The 24,531-nt window shown below is 40.6% G+C and overlaps 1 protein-coding gene across 1 annotated transcript in view; it reads left to right on the forward strand.

The window, feature by feature from the left end:
- The window catches only part of LOC133359271 (protein unc-13 homolog A-like), a 246,827-nt gene that overhangs the window by 137,961 nt on the left and 84,335 nt on the right, over positions 1–24,531 (forward strand). The window contains 5 exon segments of the mRNA XM_061577750.1: positions 630–799; positions 2,627–2,742; positions 3,718–3,881; positions 5,237–5,390; positions 20,156–20,224. Of these exon segments, the coding sequence (XP_061433734.1) occupies positions 630–799; positions 2,627–2,742; positions 3,718–3,881; positions 5,237–5,390; positions 20,156–20,224 (673 nt within the window).

A 24,531-nucleotide genomic window follows, 5' to 3' on the forward strand; every position in this document is an offset into this window, starting at 1 on the left:
AATTACCAATTTGTTAATGGTGGCAAGCAATCATCTGACCCATAGGTGGCAGCCATCTCAAGCCAGAGGACGAGAGGACTCTAGCCGCCACGCATATAAAGGATATATAGTGAAAAACTTTGTTTTTACGGGTTAATTTTTTAAAATCTCACTTTGGCACTGGTAGATACCTACATATAACCGAGCAAGTGCCCTCACCATAGGAATGTGGAATTTGTAACACTGGCTGAGGGCCGTAGCACTGCCTCAATGCTCATTTGAGCAGGATATCAATTTGAGGTTGTTGTTATATGAAAACTGTTCTTATGTTAAATAAAAAAAGTCATTGATCAACTTAAAAAATATATACCAGTTTTCATGGAGATGGGGGCAAATTCATCCGATTATTCACGTTTATCTTCAGGTGTCGCGGGTTTGGAGGAGTTAATTTCATGAATAATAAGCAAAAAGTGTCCCCCATAATTGTCACAGACAAGAGGATTTCCACTCTATATATCATTTTATATCATGTTCTATTATTTGGTGTTAATGACAAGTATCTGCTGATGCATTCCCTTATATTTAGGAGACATGTTAGTGCATAGATATGTTACCTCTATGTCTACCACATTTCCCACCACCCATTGCAGTGAGTGCCACAACTCATCTGATCGGATCAAGGTGCGTGTGTGGGATGAGGACGACGATATTAAGTCTCGCGTGAAACAGCGCCTCAAGAGGGAGTCGGACGACTTTCTCGGTCAAACAATCATCGAGGTGCGGACGCTGAGTGGCGAGATGGACGTCTGGTACAACCTAGGTATGTGCTCCAATTACTACTGAACTTGGTATTGTGATATCTCTGCCTTTCCGGATGTTGTCATTAATAATCTTGATCCACAATAGATATAAATTGACATATTAATTAGTCGTATATTACAACAACATGCATTGGGGCTTCTTTAACAAATCATTATATTCATAACAACTATTAAACTATTGTCAAAACAACAAAGGAATTGCTACTACTTATGCCAGTGTGGGAAGACAAAATACAAATCAGATGAGGAGTCCAGGAAGCAGATACTCTCTCACCAAGGTTATTTGCAGTGACACTTGACGATACGTTCTAACAATAATGGCGTAAAGATAAAAGTGAAATTATTGACCTTCACAGAGTCACTGGTGATATTCGTCGTTATAACAACCAATGGTTAATCATTTTCAGGAAATTATTAGATCGCATGACAAAGAAGGCTGGAAAGTGGTCTCAACATAAACATGAAAATAATCAAATGAAAGAAAAACAATTTTCATGAACAAATAATAATTATATACCACTGATAAACACGAGCATATGCAGTAAATCTGAAATATTCAATAGAAAAATTGTTCAGCTCATGATTATTAATGAGGGGGGGGGGTTGCTCCATGTGGAGTGACGTCACCCGCTAATGGTTATTGGGGAGGGGTGCGACATGTGGAGTGATGTCACCCGCTCAAAGATCATGTCCAAGTTTGAGATATCTTGATAACTGTGAATAAAGTGGGCTTGGGCAGAACACATCATGAGAAGGGATAAAGGCCAATAGGTGAGGCTGGTCGTGTAATGGCAACCGAGGAGTGATCACGACCAAGATGAGGACTACTAAGGAGATGGAGTTATGAGTTCAGCTTGTATGTATGAGTGAGATTAACTGGCATTGCAGGACCACAAGCGATGAGGATAACATGGGGAGGCCTTAATCGAGGAGTGAATAGGTCATGGCTGGCTGCTGAGAATGATGGTTTTTATGATGCCACATAAGTGGCGTAGGATTACATTACATTCATGAGACTCGAAGAGCTAAAATAAAGTGTAGGAATCACTTGCTTTCTTTTAAATTAATAAATGTCATTGAGCTAAAGCAGTTGCTTACTAGTATCCAATAAAAAAACTCCCAAGGCCAAACTGATGCATATTTAGGATTTATAATCTTGTATGGAAACACCATACTGAATAAGCCAGACATATTTGCATTCTTATATTTCAGCGTAAATATCACATTAAATGCCGTATTAGTGGGGGAATTTTCCTGCGCCAACTTTCATCGCTGCCTTGCTTCCCCTGTGATTCTATTTCTAAAATATTAAATCAAAATTGTAATATAAAAAAATCGTAAAGCCAAATGCAAAGCTGTAACTGCTCCACGTAATTGACTGTTAAGTAAAACCTAAAAGAAAAATGTCCTTAATCTATTCAAAAACTCAACTCTAATATTGGAATTAGTAGTAATATTTCAATAGAAATGTCTAATGCACCAAACCTTTAGAATGTTAAGTTCCTTTTTCAGTTGATAAACATTTAAGATGTGATTATGAATTGCTTTGCTTTAAATTTAGAAATGTTATCCATGCTTTAGTATTTAGAACTATTATAACAATGTTATATTGTGAAATGTTTATACTTTCTTTTATTTTAAAGGTGAAACACATACACAGTTATGTATTTAGGTTCACTATATGTGTACTAAAATGTGTATTACTGAGAATTCCACGTGGATTAATGCTTCACGTTTGTTGGATTAATTACTTTTACAATCTTGTTGGTATTTGTCTATGTGCTGCACAAGCATTCATATGGATGCAATTTCTGATGCACCAACAGAGAAGCGCACCGACAAGTCTGTGGTGTCCGGGGCTATCCGCCTGCAGATCAGTGTTGAGATTAAGGGTGAGGAAAAGGTGGCGCCATACCACGTACAGTATACCGGTCTTCACGAGGTAAGCACGCCTCATACATTGTTTTACCACGTACACATGTTGCTATAAACCTCTTACATTCATCCTGAGTAATAGGCCACTATGCTCGTCCCTTGAGTCACCTGGTGGGATTATGGTTATGGATAGGACTGGTGCATGCATTTAGGACTATGAGTTATGGATTACGCTGGGGCTTAAGATTAGCAGTAGGGGGGGGGGTGAAATAGCGCTAGGGATTGGGGTCAGCCGTTTCAGGCATGTAAAGATTTGTCCGTCTTGTGATTTGGTGACTCGTTGTGATTCTGGGTCATGACTCGACTTAAGATTGTATCATTATTTTTGCCATTTTAGTGAAGGTAGCAATTCAAGCATACTTATATTTGCGTGAACGATTTACGTACAACATATAGGAATTTTTTAATATCTATATTCTTAAATCTACAATGAAATGCATATATAGTATAATGAGATTTTAAACAACGATCAATGCATAGTTACATGCCTAGTGTTTATAGTAGTACGTTATTACATTTACAGGGAAAACATTTAGTAATTGCAATTAAACATGTATGTTAATAAGTATAACCCGTCAAAACAAAGTTTTTCACTCTAAATCCTTTATATGCATGGCGGCTAGAGTCCTCTCGTCCTCTGGCTTGAAATGGCTGCCACCTATGGGTCAGATGATTGTCTGCAGTATTAAACAATTGGTAATTAAATATAATATTTTTGTCCTATAAAGTGTAAAATATTTTCACGAACATTAATTGTCATGCACAACGAGTCTGTGTGGAAAATGTCAACTCGATTGGATCATGGGAAGTGGGTTAAAAAACGACCGAAAGATTTACACGGTCGTAAGCAAGCAAGCACGCAAGCAAGCAAGCAAGCGAACTTAATATAAAGGATTTAAAAATACAATGTGAGTACAGTATATAATTGATTTTGCTTATTTGTGACTTTATCAGTGTTGACATCCTTGTTTGTGACCCATAGAATATCTTCCATTTTCTCACGGATGTGCAAAACGGAGGGGCTGTGCGTATCCCCGAAGCTAAAGGAGATGAAGCATGGAAGGTTTACTTCGAGGAGACGGCCCAGGAGATCGTGGATGAGTTTGCCATGCGCTATGGCATTGAATCCATCTATCAAGCTATGACGTGAGCACGAGTTGGGCGTCGGATTTAAGCATAACAATTACAAAATTCAAAATGAAGGGTTTTCAGTATTAAGTGAAAGCCTTACAATGAATTAAATGGTTATTAATGCAGAGTCATAATTATTTTGAAATAAACCTGATTAAATGGGTAATCAATGTAAAGCATACATTTCTATGAATTGGATAATGTGAATTTCAAACTTACGCATAACTTTCGGACATCTCATCAGTCCCAACTTTGTGCATGGACCAATGGGACATTTCCACACGAGACACATTCACGTGTGTTTGAATGTGTGTGTCATGTCTTGCAATGTATATTTTTGTAAGACAAAGAGCTGCCAAACAGGTTCCAGGGAACACGTGAGTGGTGCGTCAATGTCACCTTTATAATTGAAAATGTCAAATCACAGGATACACCCTCTGTGGGTTGTTGTCAGGCATCACCCGCTAATTTTCCTGCAAACAAAAAAAGCTCCATAAATAACACTGCCTTGAGAGAAACCAAATATATAATGGGAAACGTTTTGGGAAATGACCGTCCTTCACAGCACACGGCAGAGAATCACTCTTCCAGACAGCATACCACTTTAATTCTTATTTCTCTCGGATCTTTCATGTTGCCACATATTCAAATGTCTTTTCATAGTCTGCGAATAATGCTATTTTAAATATACTCGGTTTTTCCAGAATATAGTTCAATCATGCAATAATACATTCACTCTTATTTTAAAAAAGGATGTGAACCCCACTTGAATGATTAAATAATCATTCGCTTTGTATTGCATGTATATACATTTCAGAAACATAAAAAAAGAAAGTTTAGAGGCCAACCAACCACATGCACAAGCTGGGTTTCAGAATGGTTTCCCTACCATAGACCTTTATATGGCAAGCTGATTGTCAGTTCGGGTTCAGGTAACCCAGAGGGACAAAATATAAACTTGTTGAGTGTGAACCAAAGGTTACAGAAATAGATGTGAGGAGCAAATGCTTATGAAATTTCAGAACGTTTCAAGTCATTTTAAGCCTTAAAAATAGCAGAAAGCCCTTCAAATTAATTTTGTATTATGCAAGTGACCAGTGTAGCAATTTGAAACAGCGTAAATGTGATTGCTACGTTTAGTCTATGTACACGCACAGTAGCATTTCAACAGTGCTGAGCCTAAATACCAGGTTATTGGAAAGACCAAATAGCTGAATCAAGACAGTGAAAAAACCCTTCGATCTCACACTCAACATCAAACAACCCACTGGGCTATACAGTATAGCTCAGGGCGCCTTACCTGGAAAAAATAAATGTATTTGTTTTAATATTTATCTAGAATCTGACTGTTGTTTTGCTATCCTTTGCAGCCACTTTTCTTGCCTTTCTTCCAAGTACATGTGTTCTGGAGTGCCAGCCGTTATGAGCAATCTGCTTGCAAATATCAACGCCTACTACGCTCACACCAATACTTCCACCTCCAATGTGTCTGCCTCGGACCGCTTTGCCGCATCCAACTTCGGGGTGAGGTCTTCCCTGGTGCTATGCCCTGTGCGGTAACCAATCCATGCTGCTTAAATGTTTATGTTCAAGGTACATAGCAACAAATAATCTCCTGTTTATTTTATGTTATTTTTTTATTGCATTTCATGACAAGCAAATGTGAAGAATTACTTGGTTTTGGTGTTTTTACAGTAATATGTGCCGTAGCTATTTTAGCATAACGTTTTGTTTTTGGTAATATTATATGTAATGTAACTCAAATACAGTAGTTAAAATTAACTTACACTATAACTTTTATTTATTAAATAATCGAATAAATATTCACGTGAAATTTCCAACTTCAATAGCCAATGAGATCACAGTAATTATATATGAACATGTTGGTGCCACACCAGATCCAATTATATGGGAAGTAACAATAAATACTTTGAGATGCTGTGGCATTGAAACGCATACTTATTGCAAATCCCCATAATGTTAACCTACCTCCTTAAGCTAACAAAAGAACGGGAATAATAATTCTCACTCAAATTGATTTCACCATTTCAGTGGTTTGTGTGCTTCTACCGATTTACGTAAACTCTCTGAGAGGAGTAATGTTGTAAGGTTAGACTGCTATGATTTGTTTTTACGATTACTATATTCAACATTATTTAGAATGATTTAATTTTGATTGTAGGCTTGCTGCTGTCCTCATATTAACCCAAGCTGATATGAAGTAGTGCTGACAACAAAATAATGCTTCAATTAACTCTATTTGACAATCGTATTATAGCAACACGTTATTTTCAAACATTATTTCAATACATTACTGCCCAGCAATATTAAAAGAGCTGGGGAAATTGTCACTTAAGTTGATTAATCGACTGAAAAACATAATTGACTACTTTTGTGTGGTTAATTGCTGAGGCCCCTTCAAATTGTCATTTACCTAAACAACCCCTACAAGCATGACTTAACTGATAAAGCCAATGCTGTAATCAAGCCCTGCACATTTCCTACCATCTGGCATTACGTGGAAACTGCAACAATGATTGCAATGTGTATATTGTCTAAATGCAATTGTATCCCACGATGCTTTACAAAAATGAAAATAAAATACACGAGGGTAGAAGTCACCGGGTGGAGGTCAATCAAGGTTAGGGGAAATTGGGAGAGAGAAGAGAGAGCGATGCTGCGGCACAGCCGTGGATGAAGCGACTGGGGGGCCCGGCACCAACAACAATGGGGCCACCAGGTATAGCTAGGGCAGTACCAACGAGTCACAGGGCATCCTTAGGGGATTCTTCACCATCGAGTCGCAGGGCATCTCTGGTGTGCAGGGGCACATCCACCAGTAAGGTACCAGGGCAGGCTCGAGAGGCTGTGGGGGGCCCTTTTAGAGGTGAAATATCTATTTTTCTGAACGACAGCATTTTGGTGTTTTCTCATCAGTCGAGAAATTAAACTGATAAGCGATAGTGTAATAACTTACTGTACATGGATAATAGAATATTCCAACTCGACTGTTCAATATACTTGTAGAACCTCTTGTGTCTGGGGAAAGAGGTTGGAGATTAAATGGACATACCTATGATGATAACATCTACTTATGCGGTGTGCATATCAAGATGTGGTGGAAGGTTAGTGAAGGTGGCACACCATGACGTGCAAATAACAAGTATGTAATGGTATCTGAAGTATCCCAGAACACCCATTCTAGGACATGTGCTGTAGACAAGTGCTTTTGGCATGACTGATCCCGTGAGCATGCCTCGGCTAAAACGTGGATATATATGAGTGGAATCAGAAGATAGGCATGTGTACAGATATACAACTTTAAATGGTACAAGCCACAATACATCTTGATAAACCTGTGAGAACTGTCAACTAACATTTCCATATATATACAAATGACATGATTAACACTTTCGAATTAAGGTTTCAAGCATACATGTATAAACTATATCTCTCTATGTAGGTATTTACCCCAAAAAAACTTGGCAAATATATCCAAGGTTAGTTATCCAAAACTTGGTGATAAAACCACGTTAACAATGGATAATACGCAATCTCAGCCAACGCGATGATGTTACACACCATTTGCTTACCTGCGATGATGTCATCGCGTGTTGACATTTTGCAAAGGTCTGTCATGCACCCTGTGGCATCAACTCATGCTGCCCGATGATGTCACGTACCATGCGCACCTACCGATAACGTCAATATATGTTACTAGCTTTACTACCCGGCTTCGCCCGGGTACTTGGATTCACCACGCCCGGCCGCCTTTGTCTCCCCAGTGACGATGTTCACACACGACACCAGTTACTCGTTTGAGGCTGAGTCGACCTAGGGGAGGCCCAGGTCCGAACGTTGTTTATGAATAATGTTTGCGAAAGCGTACGTGTTACAAATTGACTAACTTTACTTCATAACCAGGCTACAGTGTACATGATAGACTGGCAGTACACCCACCCAGCTGAATAAGCAGGCTACAGTCTACATTATAGACGACCAGTACGCTCAAGCAGCTTAATGACTATTTGTACAAAGAACATTTAAAGAATCGATTATAATAACCAGGCTACAGTCTACATTATAGACAGCCAGTACACCCACTCAGCTTCATAAGCAGGCTAGAGTCTACATGATAGAGTGGCAGTACGCTCACGGAGCTTAATAAGCAGGCTACAGTCTACATTATAGACTGCCAGTACACTCAGGCAATTTAATAAGCAGGCTACAGTCTACATTATAGACTGGCAGTACTCTCACCCAGCTTAATGACTATTTGTACAGTGACCATTAAAAGAATAGATTCTTGGCGCGTTGGGTTTAAAAGTAATATTAATTGCACACATTGTGGAGGGGGGGGAGTGAAGAGTACGTGAAACTTTGATGAATTTACCTCAAGAGTCGCGTGGTGGGTGTCGAGGCCTAGTAGCGTGCAGAGCCTCCGGCCTCGCCTAAATTGGCCACCCGGCAGAGGCAGGGTACGGGTGGCGTTCCCCCCTCCCCCCGCGCTACAATAATACTGTCTAATCGCTATTATTTTATTATCTACGGAGCCTATAATAGTAATAGAACACATTGGGGTGGGAGGGGAGTGAAGAGGACGTGAAACTGTGATTAATTTAAGTAAGAGTCGCGTGTTAATGCGTGCGCCTATTTTTAACGGGAATAAAAAATGGCGTCCACGCCGCGGCGAAGGAGTCGCTACTCGTTGCCAGGGGCAACCGCCGTCCAATGAAAGCGGCGAAGGCGTCGCTACCCGTTGCCAGGGGCAACCGCCGTCCAATGAAAGTGCGTATGGTCCGGCGACACACAGACACACACACAGACAGACAGATTCACGATTTTATATATATAGATGGCTTCACGCGACGTCACATCAAACACGAGTGAAAAGATCTTGTCCGGCTGGGAATATTATCTGTCATGATCAATCCACTGCTGGATAAAGGCCTCCCCAAGCCATCACCATCTCCCCTGGTCGTGCGATGTAATAATCGACCCAGCTCCTGCACGCGTGTTGATTCCATTGCTCCATCTCCGTGGAAGCTGCCCTCTTGCTTGCGTTCCCTTCCATCGTTAGTCTCGATCACCAGCCATCATCCCTCCTGCCAAAGCCTACGTTTCTTAAGAGTCAACTTGATGTATTTAAACTGCATTTCTAATCTATGTTTCTCTTTCTCAATTATATTCCAAGCATGCAACTCAACATGTTTCTGTGCTTTCTGTGCTCACGTTTCAGTCTTGTTCCCATTTCTTCACTCGTGTTCTAGTTTGTGATTCATATCATAACCAGCTGCACGTATTCAAACATTAAAAAACATACTTCCCAGGAAAAACACACGTAGGAAACCATTGCAAAATCAAGAATGTAATTTTTTTTACTTGAACAAGAATGATCTATTCAACATACGGTATGGGCCTTATCAAAGTTGATGGACATAAGTCATCAACAGCCATTTTCAATCCTCCCCCACGTCACCATAGCCCACGGTCTTGCAATGCTGCAATCAATGTCACTCGTGCGCATGACCTGACCACGACACTGCGTGGTTGTCCTCTTGGACACATCTCCTTGTTTCGCTGCCATTTCATCGCCAGTCTTGTCTATTTTATAGCATACGATATATCTTGCCCAAGCCCACGTACTTTTCTTAACATTTCACACTGTGTGTGTAAATTAGTCTTTGTTGTCTGATCCATGTGTTCCTCCCTCTATCTGTCTCAGTTTTATTCTCAGCACGCATTTCCTCTTGCTTTATTTACTTTTCAGTTTGTGACCCATGTACTTGGTTAGAGTCAACGTTTCTGATGCATGCCTTAGCATGTAATATGCACTGATTAAAAACTTTCTTCGTGAGCACCATTGGAATGCTACTTCTATTCAGTTCAGTTCCAAAATCAATAAATTCTGCTCTCATTTACCTCGTTTAAAAATGATTATTTTGATCCTGGTCCAGTCCTCAATAATTTCTCCAAATATATATACTCTGTTGTGTTTTCCAGTTGCCCTTGCAACAATTTCCTTTTGTTTGGCGAAACTGGTGAAACTGGTGTACATTCATCTTATTTAATTTTAGCCTTTCTCTTTCTGCTTTGATACATTCTTAAGTCATTTAATGTAGTTCATTAACAATTGTTGTTAGAATGACAATTTCGTCAGCGAATCTGAGATGCTGAATATTTTCCACATTCGTGTTTGTGCCATTATTTATCCAATTCAGTTATTTATGGAAACCTCTTGTGTGAATTGCCTCGATGCGAGAGTATCACCTTGCCTGATTCTTTTTGTGAACTATAGTTTGTCATTTTATACACACATCTTCATATTTTTTCTTTTAGTGCCTTGTGAGATTTTGGGTGACTGCAGTCACGAAAGCTTCAAATCAAGATTTCCTGTCCATAGTCTACAAAAGCCATGCATCATGGCATTTCATATGTATTTGTCTTTTTAGAATGTGATTGATTGCATGTTTTCAACCAGCCTGCTGTTATGGTTGGCCTCAATGTGCTTCTCTATGAACTATTTGAACAAGTTGTTTCATGCAATAAGAGGCTAATGGATTCGAAATTAGTGAGCTCTACCTTTTTTAATATAAGAGTGATTGAGGCATCATGCCACGATTGAGGAAGTTCATGCTTTAATTTATTGTTGTGACATTCAAACATTATTGTTGTGTTTATTTATATATGGATTATTATATTAATAGTTTTACAAAGTTTAGTGTATTATTTGTTTTGATTGGTATTTTCATTCCTTTTGATTACGATGTTAGTTATTTCTTTATTAAAGTAGGTGATATATTTAATCATTCTGCTGCTCTCTGCAGTTGATTCTGTTGATTTGAAGCCGTCTTAATTTAGTGTTCATTCTGAGCTAGATTTGTAACGTCATTTCATGACGTTTAACTTGCATTGCATCTGCCTGTGATTAATTATTGTCATGGATTTACCGAGCACAGGGACATCTCTGAAAATCGTAGCTTTGCCCATGAGGTTTGCCCATGGAGAACAAGTACAGTTTATTTCCACTTTCTCCATATTTGCTTATTCATAGATTGAAAACTCATTTCTTTAGAACTGCTTTTAGCTTTTAGTTTGCTGTCCTTCCCCTGCACCTCTGAAGCCACAACATTTACAACACACCGGTGGGCTAAAGCAGTGAACTAATTTGTCTTTTGTCAACGTGACACATTTTTACTGATTGGCCGTGTCGGGTGGTGGAGGGTTACGACACATTTATAAATAACGCGATCTAAACCCAAAAACGTTGATTATGAATAACATTGGTCGCGAAAGCCTACGTGTTATACATGTCCATATTCTAAGCTCCTTTTTGAACACAGTTGTTCATTATCTTATAGTCGCTGCTGGTTTGAAACTTTGGTAGAGGCTCTCTCTCCAAATTGACCAGTCATCCTCTCATCACTGTATCATTTATCTTCCTTTGCATTGGTATCACCTATTATGATGATGTATGTTTTGCCCTCATAAATCGGTTAGTTTATTTCTACATTTGGTTTGCTTGTGCATTTTCACATCATGTTGTTGGAGTATAGATTTGAATGTGTAGTGATTCGAGAGGCTTATTGATCACAGGCTGGTGCAATGTGAGTTACATTACACTTCAATATCGCCTAAAAGAGGACAAAGATAATTGCAGGCAAGAACAGGGCAATTAATATAAAACAAGATCTAGTACAGGAGGTAGGGGAATTTAGATTAGTTCTGAGAATCCACCTCCATAATTCTTAAATCTCCCTCTGATGGATAATGTGGCTCTCATTTAAGTGTATGGAGTTGATTTCTTCTTCCTGACCTCAAAGAGTCAAACTATGTCCCAATGTGTTCCTCCTCAGTTCCTTAATTAATGCGATTCACAAAGACAGAGTCCCCATGTGTAGGAGTTGTCAAATCCGGAATGTGTACTGTTCATACCAGTGATTCTTCGCACCGTCAGCTTATTTACCTATTCACTGCCATGGAACCAAACTAGCTGGGGGATTGCTGAGTTTGGCTGATGTGCTGCAGAGACGAGGGTGTCTTTGACCCGAGGTCACTGCACTGGAAAAGGTGGATTGGTGAAGCTGCCAGCCCAACAAGGAAACGCACCAGGCGCATGCAGGACAACCGCCAAATCACAGATTATTACAGACTTAAGACGACAGCAACGACAGCCATAGCAATTAAATACTGCGTTAATACTGTTCTTGCAGTGCAGTATTATATTATCCACCTTAACATTATCTGTTATTTACTACTGTAAAAACATTTCCTCTTCAAATTAAAAAACAATAACACTTTAACAAGACTAGAATCACAACCAATCCAGCAACCAACTAACACAGGAACAGTGCAATCACAGCTTACTACATTTCAATAACTATAATTTTAACCATAACAACACACCACCACAATAATGCTACAACCACGGTGCACTTCAACAACAATTACCACAATAAACACCACTGGCATACTCTTAGTTCTTTCGGTAAAGTCACGTAGGTAAAAAAATGAAATTAAAATTAATAAAAATAAAACAAAAATCACGACGTTTCGGAGGCAACACAAGTCTCCGTCATCAGGTGGGACCGTCACAGCCAGATTTGCTGCATCAAGTGAGGGAGGGATTCAAGGTGTACCACTATGGCATCCAACTTCAAGAACACTGCAAACATAGTTCACCATAGCAGTAACGCACCCATTACCAGCCCCACAGCAACACTGCACATGCAGCACACTACAGAAACAATAACCACAGCTACACCAACTAACCATCCCAACAGCTGACTACCACAACAACACTGCAGAATAGTTCACAGCAGCAACAATCACTACAACTATAAAAGCAACCAATATTTACAGTAATAATGTACGTGTGAACTCTTATCCTCAACTTTATTTCCCACTGCGAGAGTCCGTGAAAACTCCTATTATCCGTGCCACTATTCTTTCTATCTTCCCTGATTTTCCGCAGATATGTGGAGTCGCACGGCAAATTGATCCCAATATCCATGGCTTAGGCACAATTTTTCAAACAAGGCGCAGAAATCAATTTTCAGTGCCAATAAAAAGGCAAGACATGTAACACAGCTTCACCCATGAATGGACGCTGCTTAGTAAGTTAAGTGGTGTTAATTCAAATGATAGTGAGGAGATGTGGATGATGACGAGTAGCAATATAGGGGGACCCCTAAGCGTGGTGATCACACCAACAGCTTCAGTGCTCTTCCAGGGCATACATGACGGGACCTTGCTTCCCGGCTACATGAGGGAAGTCATTAGCATTTGAATGTGACATTTGAAGTATGACATTTGAATGGACACTGGAAAGGACACCGCTTTACCCATGACTGAAGTAGTGGCCATTCTATTGTGAGCACTGATCTCCTGCAGTGGTGTTGTTCATTTTTCGAGGATTAAATGCAGTAAATTCACAGATAATATAATTCATGATGTTTGCACCCTACATCACAGTGGATAACAGGAGTTCTGCAGTAATTATATGAATAACAACCGCCAGATCATTGGTTATCAATGTATACAATAATGCATTGTTTAAGGATACATTTATGACTAATAAATAACATGTTATATTCCGTGTGGGTATTAGCCCCAGAGCATGTTTCGTGTGACCGTAAGGCACAAAGTGCGGGTGTGTTTAACTCGCAAAATGTCTCCAACGTGGAGCTGCAGATCTGACAGGAGGAGAGAGTAAGCGCCACCAGTGGCGTCACGAGGGGGATGCGGACCGCACCGGGTGACACCATCCCGAGTGACGCCACTGAGTGCCACTGGTGCTCCCAATGAGTGCCGCACGATTACCACCGCGGAGGGGAATGGATTTCATTGCATTTTAAAGTAATTCAATGGATGGATGAAGAGTGCTCAATATGTACAGCTTACAAATGTTTACCTTGTGTCGATATGTACTCTTTGGGTCTTTCGGTAAAGTCACGTTTTAGACAAATAATAAAATAATTCAAAAATCACATTGTTTCGATCACAACTGCAAGCGATCGTCTTCAGGTGAAAAAATACAGCAGGCGGACTGCTGAGGGAGGAAGAAATATATAGATAGAGCTACTGCAGCCATAGGTTATACTGGTAGGAACCTCCTGGTTACACCAGCCCACAGGGGATTATTGTGTCCGTCCGTCATGCATCTAAAAATGGGAGGGGTGGGGCTGGGTGGAGAGGGGAGGGTGGGGAGGGGCTGGGTGGGAGGGGTGGGGCTGGGTGGAGAGGGGCTGGTCACCCCGTGGTGCCCTTATAAAACTCAACGTTTCACCTACTCACGCCGGCTTGTGCCCGCCCCCACAGTCGGCCATAATTGCGGAATACACCACGCCGCCGTTGACCCTGACCATTGACCGAGCAACCCAACGTTCCTACCAGCTCCCTCCGCAGGAATGTGTTAAAGGTTTGAGATGGGTACAACCCAAGGGGTAAGTGGGCGGAACTAGAGATGGAATTTACAAGTAAATGTAAGATCGCAGAGCTAGGTATACCTCGGCCATTGTATTGCTAGAGATTAGCATGTCAGTCTGTTAATGTAACCCCACGGTTACGGTACTGAAGAAGCCACTGTATTGCTCGAGATTGGAGATTAGCATGTCAATGTGAGACGGTTCCCGCAGCAGTGGCTGTGTTAATGAGAGACATTCAGCCGATTAAACAACGAGCGCCACCGCCACATCGAGGAAAAGGGAGCAGCAGCTATGTTAGTGAGACATTTATCCTGTTAATGTAAATATATTTAACAAGGTAATATAACTCAGAGTCGGAAATATCTGCTAACATAGGCAGGTAGGATGGAAGCATCACAGCCAGTTATGACTTTACCTGGTTAATAACGTCCTTCCAATGATTGCTCAGTTTGCACCCATCTTCTCGGTTGAAAGTTGTGTCTGTGTTTATATATTTCTGGATGGCTTCATGAACAAATCTTTGTTGATACCCAAAACCTTTGTTGTGTTGATATGAATCTAGATTTGAAGTTTTCGTGACTTGCAGAGATCCATACTCTTTGGTTATTTCGGTAAAGTCACATAGGTATTAAATAAAATAAATCACATTTAATTCATTTTATTTTATACCTATGTGTTGATATGCTTTATTACGTTTTTATACATAATGCAAAATAATCTTTAGCATTATCATGGATAATATGAACAATAAATAAGCAGACAATATGCCTTCATGTAGTCTATCCCTCAACATCAGAAAAGCACATTTTTTTCCACATTCCATCAACCACAAGGTTTTCTAAGATTTCATAATGTCATTAGAATTGGTTAAATAAAAGGAAACTCTGGACCAGTTTATATATCGAAATATACATGATATAACTATTATATAAATACAATTACAAAATATGTCTTCGTAGAAATGTGTAAATTAAGAAAAACTTCATATATTCTTCCAGGCAAGATGGCACTTATATATATGGACAATTTATATGTAAGTAATATACTGCCACATTTGTGTGTCAACCTTTAAACCATCCACATAACACCATACAAATAGAAGGTGAGTCAAAAGTCTGGAATCACGCTTGCCAAAGTGAATGTAGCATGGTTACACCCTGGCGACTTGCCCCTGTACGTGTTCTGAAAGTTAAATGGTAATGAGAATGTAACAAAAAGTTACTGAGCAATAAATCAAGATGACGATGTCATAGGGACTGGATGGAACAAAAGAACAGAATTCTGAAACTATGTTAGTTGTCAGAGGTCACCGGTTTGGTTGGATGCCTCTTAAAGACCCTGTGTGGTGGAGAAGTGTCGCAGTGGGTATCACACTGTGTTACCACCCCAGCGTCTTGAGTTAGATTCCTGGACGTGACTTACATCAGTGGCCTTATCCAGAAGTGGATTGGTTGGACAAGTAATGCAAACTAATGACCATGCAAAGTATGTCTCTCCACCATCCTACATGGGTACATTCATAACTCTACCACCTGAATTAGTCTGTTACAGTGAACTTCTCACACACAACACCACTAACTAAATGACCTGTACTGAAAATAAAGCATTGGTTGGTGCCCAAAAAAGCACTTTGTGTTGAATTGATGTCTTGGAGCTGTGGCCATAATGTTAACTCTTGTATTGACAGAATACAATGATCAGCATGTGCTTAGTTTGTTGTCCTCCCACGCCTCCGATTAGCATGGTTGGCTACGTATTTGGTGCGAAAGAAGTTCAACATACACACATGTTATTTTCATATCAATTGGTGGGATCAGTGTCAATTTAGTTGTCAGACCTCTGAAGAGAGTTGAGCTGGAAACAGTGACAGACATAGCAGCATCATTTATAATTAAATATTTTCTGGACACTGCTTGTCTGGCTTATTTGCATTCATTAACCCCCCCCCCCCTCTTGCCTTTGCACGTAGGGGGCTTACAAATGACGACATCACATCTATCTCTTTATTTAAGAACGAAACAGGAGGATTTCTCCACAAAACTGATGATGCTAATTGTAATTACTGCCGAAACATTGTACTGAGATTGTAAATATTGTGGATTCACTCTCCAACACATCGGTGTGCTGTACAAGTAACTAATTGGCATGTTTTGTTTATGTGACAAACCTTTCTAATTGCCTGTGTCGGGTGGTGGTGGGTTTAACGACACATTTATATTTACGCGATCTAACCCGCCCAAAAAAACATGTATTATTGATAATATTGGTCGCACACGCCTACGTGTTAAACTGGCTTGGTGTGTAGGGGTTACTAACTTAAGGAATTCATATTTTTAGGTTTTTTCCGGTTAAGTCACGTAAGTAAAACATCAAAATAAAAATAAAATGAAAATAAAAATCACGACGTTTCGGAGGCAACACAAGTCTCCGTCATCAGGTGGGACCTCCTCCCTCCCGATACGTTTCCATTCATTGTGTTGAGCACTGCGTGCAGTCTTTGATCACCGCTCCTCCCCCTCCCGATACGTTTCCATTCATTGGCTACCACAGTCTGATAAGCTCTCCCCCCCCCTCTCCACCTCCCTTCAACTTGCTTATAAGGGATTACATCTTGAATCATTGCTTCACTTGATGCAGCTAATTCAGCTGTGACGGTCCCACCTGATGACGGAGACTTGTGTTGCCTCCGAAACGTCGTGATTTTTATTTTCATTTTATTTTTATTTTGATGTTTTACTTACGTGACTTAACCGAAAAAACCTAAAAATATGAATCTTTGCAGTCACGAAAGCTTCAAATCTAGAATTAACTTAAGGAACTTACCACTAGAGTGTAAGGCACATCAATTAAGAATCTTCTGTTATCGTAAATTATATTCCTCTAATCCTATAAGCAGGTTTGAACACCATCACACACACCACCATATGGAAGACAAAATAACACGAGATGGATGTAGTGTACCAAAATTCCCAGAAGAGCGTTCCTGACTCTTCTGGCTGAAATGAAGCACTGAGCACAATTTATAAATTGTCACCACACGACTCAAATGGAGATCTGCTGGACTTCCAACTGATGCAGAAGGTCCCAACAGTGGTTGGTGACACATTTCTCTGCACCAGCAAGAGCCCCGTTGTGGCTTCTCTTTAAATTGCTCTTTCAGTCAAAGTGACAGGAGCGATGGTTCAGGCTCACCTCTCTTCCTTCCCCTCACAGTAGCAAACAAAATAGCCCATTCCTTTTCGGTCTCTCGAGTGCTGATAGAAGTGCATTATTACGTTTTAAATCTCCTGGCTTCTTTACTTTTCAGCCTTATAAAGTAAAGAAGCAGCTGTATATAATCATATCCCTTGGGAGCAAGGCCATGGGTGCTTAGATCCGCAATAGTGTGCTTGTGTAGCGACATCGTTGAATGTCACCATATTGTGGGTGCAGTACCCGCCCTAGAGGGGCATGGTGTACGTGGTATAACATCGCTGGATAGCACCATGCTGTGAGTGCAGTGCCAGGCCCTCGAGGGCACAGTGTGTGTGTGCCGACCTAAGGGGAAAGTCGTGTGAGGTCATGGCACTCTGGTTGACTCGGGAGGACACGTGACCGGTTGAGATGAGGGGGGAGGGGGCCCAAGAGGGGGCTAGGAGAGTCACATGATTGGGACCCAGGTTCTTCCTGATGGTTCTGGAAGGTGGACGTGGCCAAGGGTGGAGCCGGCCTCACCGCAAAGAATCTAAGCCGGCTCCCGAGAGGGACCGGGGTTGTTCGTCCCGGGAAAGAAACCCTTCGTCTACGATCTCCGTTCTATGAATCTTCCAGCACGTGGAGCCGGGCAGTATGCTGTTGGTCCCGGGTCCGTAGTTAACAGTTACGTGGTAACTAGTGTAGTTAGCCGGGTGTTCACCACCTTAGGTTATTATCGTGTTAAGGGGAAAGTTTACCCCGTGTCTTGGAACTAAATAAATGTGCTGCCTCCAAGTCTAAGTGTGCGACTCGGTTGAACCCACTACAATTGTATCAGACGTTGCCCTCAACATTACGCCCCGACATCGCTATGTAACGACGTGTTCCTTATCTCAGAACTGCCTATGTACGGTGTTCTTATATCAGTTACTAGCAGGAAATACCCAGCGTTGCCCGGGTAACGTTTGTGAGTGTAGAGTGGCTCAATCATTTTATTCATGTGGGGTTCAATGGCGTTACAGGAACTCTTAAGATGTTGCTGTGCCACGGGGACTGTAATCAATGTAATGCAACGTGCCACAATGGGGTACCAAATGATATAGCGATAGCTTTAATGGTGTGAATTTGTATTCGGAAGACAGACAGACTTTGATGTGTATATATAATATACTATACTATTTGAAAATCTGCTCGTACATATTAATATACATTGGCACTTCAGTGCTTTGATCATTACTGTTTTCAAAGTTTGGTTATTCTAACAATGTAATTTCCTTCAAGCTCTCGGCTAGGGTGTTTTTCTAATGTGCCAGTTTTATCCCCACCCCATTCATTGTTACGTGGCTGCTCACAACTGTAGGTACAGATTTTTGATCGTGAAAAATGTTCATTTTGTGCACGTTACGATGCTTCATTTAATCCCCTGTTGTTCCAATTGTCTCTTGAATCACCCCAGAGTCTTCCCAATATCTAATGTCTTAGAATAACATCTTTAACTTTGGGATGGCCTACCAGGGCTTGAAATTCACAGTGTGTGCTTAATCATAATTGATAATATTGCCTCGTTGGTGCCTTAATGTCTGTGATAGCACCCAGGCCAAAGCCTACATTACATCAGGAATGGGCACCCCTTTGCTAACACTGACATACAGCTCAGAGTTAGTCATTGATGTCAGTGAAAATTGTGCATGTGACATGTTTTTATTTCAATAAGCTGGAACCTTATTATTGTTTAACTCTGCCAGCCTTCTAACAGGTTTTGTGATGCTTGTCCGTGTATTAATTGATCATCTGCCTTTGACAAAGTGTATTTGTAATTCATTCACGACCTATAGCATCCAAAATGAGCCCTCTTATTAATGTGTACTACGTATATCCCTATCTCTATCCATCACTGAAAGAAGGCTTCTCCATGCCTTGTTGGTCATAGGGGTGGGGCTGTTTGATCATACTTCACCATGCAGGTCATTGCGAGTTGGTGAAGGTGGTCGGTGGGGGTGGGGGGAGTAGGACTGGTTTGTTACCTTGCATGGGAATCAACCACAGATCACTGGGTTCATGGCAAACCACTACGCCACTGCTACTGCTGAAAATTTTCAGCTCGTTGAGATGCAGAAGGCAGGTGGACACTTGAATAGTTAGAGGACTCAACCCTGAGTCACTTTGTACAGGTGATTACTTTCTCTCCTTTCATACTTCTTTGGGGAATTGTCACAGCTACGGCTGCTGCAAAAATACCATGGATGTCTAAATCACGCACAGAGGTAGACCATTGTGGATAACACAAGACGCATTCCATCTTGAAGAATAACTACAATTGAATTGGTGAATCATAACACGTATTATCATTATTAACGATGATACATGTCTTTTTGTCAAAAGAGGCAGCGATGCCCAAAGGACGATGGCACTTATTGTGGCGCAATGATTAATTGATTAGTTTGTCCTGACAAAAAAACATTATTATAGAGAAGACAAGGTCATATCTAATAGTTCCGGAATATTCTGCAATATGTGTAAGATAAAATGAATGGAAATGCTTCTGCATTAGTTTCCATGTTTGCACTTAAACTCAAAGATCTATTTTCACGTAAGAATATCCCTGACGTGCGTAATCATCTGTTGTGTGTACATGGTACAATATGAGCCCTGGCATTACAGTGTTTTTTTCTGTTTTTCTTGCTTCAGAAAGACAGATTTGTCAAGCTTTTGGATCAGCTCCACAACTCTCTCCGTATTGACCTGTCCATGTATCGGGTGAGTCCTTCGTCCTGTCCACACCGTCGATTACTTCACTTTTCTCAGGGTTAGCCACCCTTGTTTAAGGAAAACTACATTTAAACACACACTCAAATAAATCCTACAAAATATAATCGTGAGAGGTTTTGTCAACGCTAATGTTAGGTGTGTTCAAAAGTGAACTGCTGTATTTTGAACAGTTTTTGTCTAGTCAGTTAAACCTTCGCTGGCCAAGCAAATAAGGGAGGTGGGGGGGGCCTGGTCCGGCAAGATGAACGGTGCGGCTTGCCGCTATTGGGAACCCCACGTAACAAATCAACAACAATTCTGTGTGCATGCGCACATGTATTCAGTGTGATCAATGCGTGCGCGCTTTATCCTATGAACCAAAAAACAACAGTGCTTACTGGATGTACTGTATTCCGTGTTGTGTGCTGTATTGTAGAATTGTCTATAGGTCCGTGCAATACTGTTAAGTCGGTCCCTCCATCTCCCACAGGCCCTCATTGCCACGATTATGTAATGATCACCAGAAACAAAAAAACACAGATAAATTGAAGTTGTCATCCTACTCAAATTACATTGGGGCACTGTTTATATCAGGTAACTGTTAATATAATTACAAATTCCTATTGTCGGTGCTGAATTTCTAGGTTCACCACCCATATATCTCGAAGTGATACTTAGTGTATCGACTGCAGAGAGATTATAATTTTGGTGGATCCCTTACCAGGATTTCATTTTTCACCTTTTTCAAATTATGAGTTGACTGCGCCACCACAGCATCAATCTCACACATGGTGGAGCAGCTTCAGAATACATGGTTGTAGGCAAATTAGTTAATCTAATCATGGTAAAATATTTAAAATATCAGATCGAGAAAGTGACAATATTTTTTTTTAGTTTTAAATTTGTTTTACATCTGGACTGTCCATATTGTAGTTCTTAAGTTAAGAAAATCTTATATAAAGCATATTTGGCAGAAAATACACTGGGTCAGTTTGCATTAATACATGTTACATTTAAGCAGGCAGGACCATCATGTGACTCCAATGTTGGAATGGCTTCAGTAGCAATATAATCAGGATCTTTAAGTTCAAATCCTGGTTGGAGAATTTGTATTCCTTTGGGATCTACAAAATTCGTACTTTGTGAGTAAATCAATAGTGGTTGTGCAATTGGACTTGCTCATACCGTAGGTAATTGCAATTTCCACTCTTGGCTCAGGGCTGTAAACCGGAGATGGGCATTACCTACCTCAATGCTCATTTCAGCAGGAAATCACTTTGATTTTTGTTTACCTACAAAACTGTGCTGTGTGTAGTTTGTTGTCCTTCCTCTGCACCTCCGATTAGCACCATTGGATATGTACGGTCTGAAAGAAGTTCAACACATATACAAATTGAATAAACCTGACATGCCATTAAATTGCTTCTCTGGGCTCCCAATTGTTTGCTCTTCACTCCATGTGTGCACATTATTAGGCAAACCTTATTTACTTTTCCATTATTATATTCCTTTATCTTGAAAATGTTTTGGCAACCTTGGAAAATTATTTTGGCATACTGCAAGGTGTGGCGAGAAGTTATCTCCCTCGCCTGGTATGCAGATGGTCGTGGGTTCGATCCCAACCCTGACACCTGTATATTTGGAGTTTGCATGTTCTCCCCGTGGTCACATGGATTTTTTTCTCTTGGTAACTGGTTTTTAGATTGTTTAGATTATTTGGCTGCTATACATTTCCACATAAGCCAGTTTGTTGAGCTATCATTTGTAGCCAGGTCGCTTCTGAAAAAAATATAAAAAGCTCCGTGAGCCTTTCCTCGTAAGTCCACAGCAAAACAGAAGAGTGCCTGCCTGGACTTGCAGTTTGGCTTTGGGAGAAGACATGAGTCCAGATCCTCTATAAGCTGGAGGCTTTCCAGTTCACATACAAGCAGGAAGCAGCTGCTGGTTAAGCATGGCAATAAAATTAATAATGGAAATGCTTGCTGCAAAAATGTCTGAAATTTGTGCTGCTAATGACTCATTGTAAAAGGCTGCCCAATGTTCTGGCAGCTGAGACGACCATTAACAGATTGCACACCCAAGTCACATGTATCCCAGCTAAAACTGCACAGTTTTCATTGAGGATTTAAGAGTTTTCGTCAAGTCACCCTTTGCTCTCTGTATCATAATCTACCCCCTAACTTTTAAGAGCAAGATAGTTACTAAGTGTTGGGGGGAGGGGGGTTATTAAACACATAGAGAAACAGAAACACAGACATAAAGAAACACGGGGAGAAGGAGAGACATTTATTATGCAGAAATAGAGATACACAGAGAGACATGGAGCACGTAAAAATACATGACGAGCAACAATCAGACAGAGAAGTGTAGAGAGGGGCACAGAAAGACACGAACAGACATAAATATATAGAGAGCAGTGCACGATGTTAAATTGAGGCCCCAGTGCTGCATGCAGTAGAGAGAAAAGGGGAGACAGAGAAAGATACAGAGAGATAAAAATAGATATCCAGGCGTGTCTCGCTTAACAAGTGAGATAAGTTAGGTAAAATTTGCTCCGTAAGCAAAAACCCGTGGAATATTTTTTTAAATAAAGTAATACAAATTCGAATCTAACACTTATCACACATGAATAACCACAGTGCTTGCAGGTGCCTGACATTTATGTTATTTGAAGGGCAGATGTTAGTGGGTCGGGGGAGCAATAGGGGTCATGCAGGACTGCTGGTTCAAATATAACTCGCCATTGATGCTAGCCGTGGCTCAGAATCGACCCAGGTCTGCTGGGTTCATCGTCACGATGCGGGGATGCGAGATGGAACTCGACCTCCTGTCCTCAGCATCTGCAATTAATTAGCGCTGCCACCCACCCATTACAGTGCCACCAAGAGAGGCCCCCTTTTCCCACACAACGAAACATGCGGGCACAGTACAGGAGAGCTGGTAGACAAACAGCTATGGCCACCACGGGCGCATATGCATTGACCGGTCTCAGCTCGCTAAGCAAACATTCGCTCGTTTTGCGAATAAATGGGTCTACATTCAAATTCCTCGTTATAGCAAATTTTCATAAAAATAACGCTTGTTGAGCAAGACTCGCCTGTATAGGGATACAGAGAGACAGACAGCGGCAGAAATATGGGAAAAGATAAAGCGACATCCTGAGAGCCAGTGATACACAAAAGCACAGACACGGAGTAAGACACAAAGACATGGAAAGAGAGGAGAGACAGAGCCACGGATAAAGATACACAGACATATATGGAGACACACAGAAAGACATAAACCAAAGAGATACATAGAGATACAGTGAGACATGGGGAGATGCACTGAGAAAGATAGAGGTCATAGAGAGGGAGACATTAGAAAGACAAACAGATGCAGACAACAGACAAGTAGGCAGATAAAGAGACAAGGTGAGACGTGGATACACAGAGTGAAAGTGAGATATATGCAGAGGGACACAGACATAAATCGGGTGAAAGATAAAGAACCATGGAGAGAAATATAGATTTACACAGACGCAAGATGACTGAGAGATACGGAGAGGGGCACAGGGATATACAAATAGCCATGGAGAAAAAAGACACAGCAACAGACACAGATACATAGCAAGAGGCAGAGAGATGCATCGACACAAAAACACAGCAATATATTGGACTATCAAGCCCTGAAAGAATCTACAAATTTGAGTAAGATCTGGCAAACCCTCTCCAACAACCTGCATGCTACCCGGTTCCTCGTAACATATCCACATATATGGAAGAGACACAACAACATTTCATGCAATTAGTGGGCTAAGGACAATACCAGGGCTACAGACTTGGCCATAGCATGTGCCCTATACGGATGGACATATGACTGTGGTGGCAAGATGTGACAAGAATAAAAAAGAAGATTCACTTCTCCTCATAAAAGGTGTTGTGATTGTTGGATTTATACATCTCTATTGTGTATAAATATATTGGTTGGTCTGTGATGCCTTACCATGTCCGATTTCACCATCTGCTTTTAAAAATCGTGGTTTTCATGATAATCAAGGATGACTGTATGCTGTTATTTTTAAGTGCCAATAACAGTGATATTACTAACATAATACGGAATAATAAAAATCAATAGCAGGTAATTTTGACTGCAAATATATTTAATTTCATAATAATTATGACCATAGATTAAATATTTAAATCGAGTAAAATGTTACTGTACATTGCACACGTGTCAGTGTGTGCCCAACAATAAGCTTTATATGTAGCTGTACATAAATGCTATAATTTGGTACAATTACAAAGTGATGTTATTGGAAAAGTAATATATTACCT

Source organism: Lethenteron reissneri, chromosome 64, assembly GCF_015708825.2.
Source record: "Lethenteron reissneri isolate LAM-NWPU_2019-01 chromosome 64, ASM1570882v1, whole genome shotgun sequence".
NCBI classification, from domain to species: Eukaryota; Metazoa; Chordata; class Hyperoartia; order Petromyzontiformes; family Petromyzontidae; genus Lethenteron; species Lethenteron reissneri.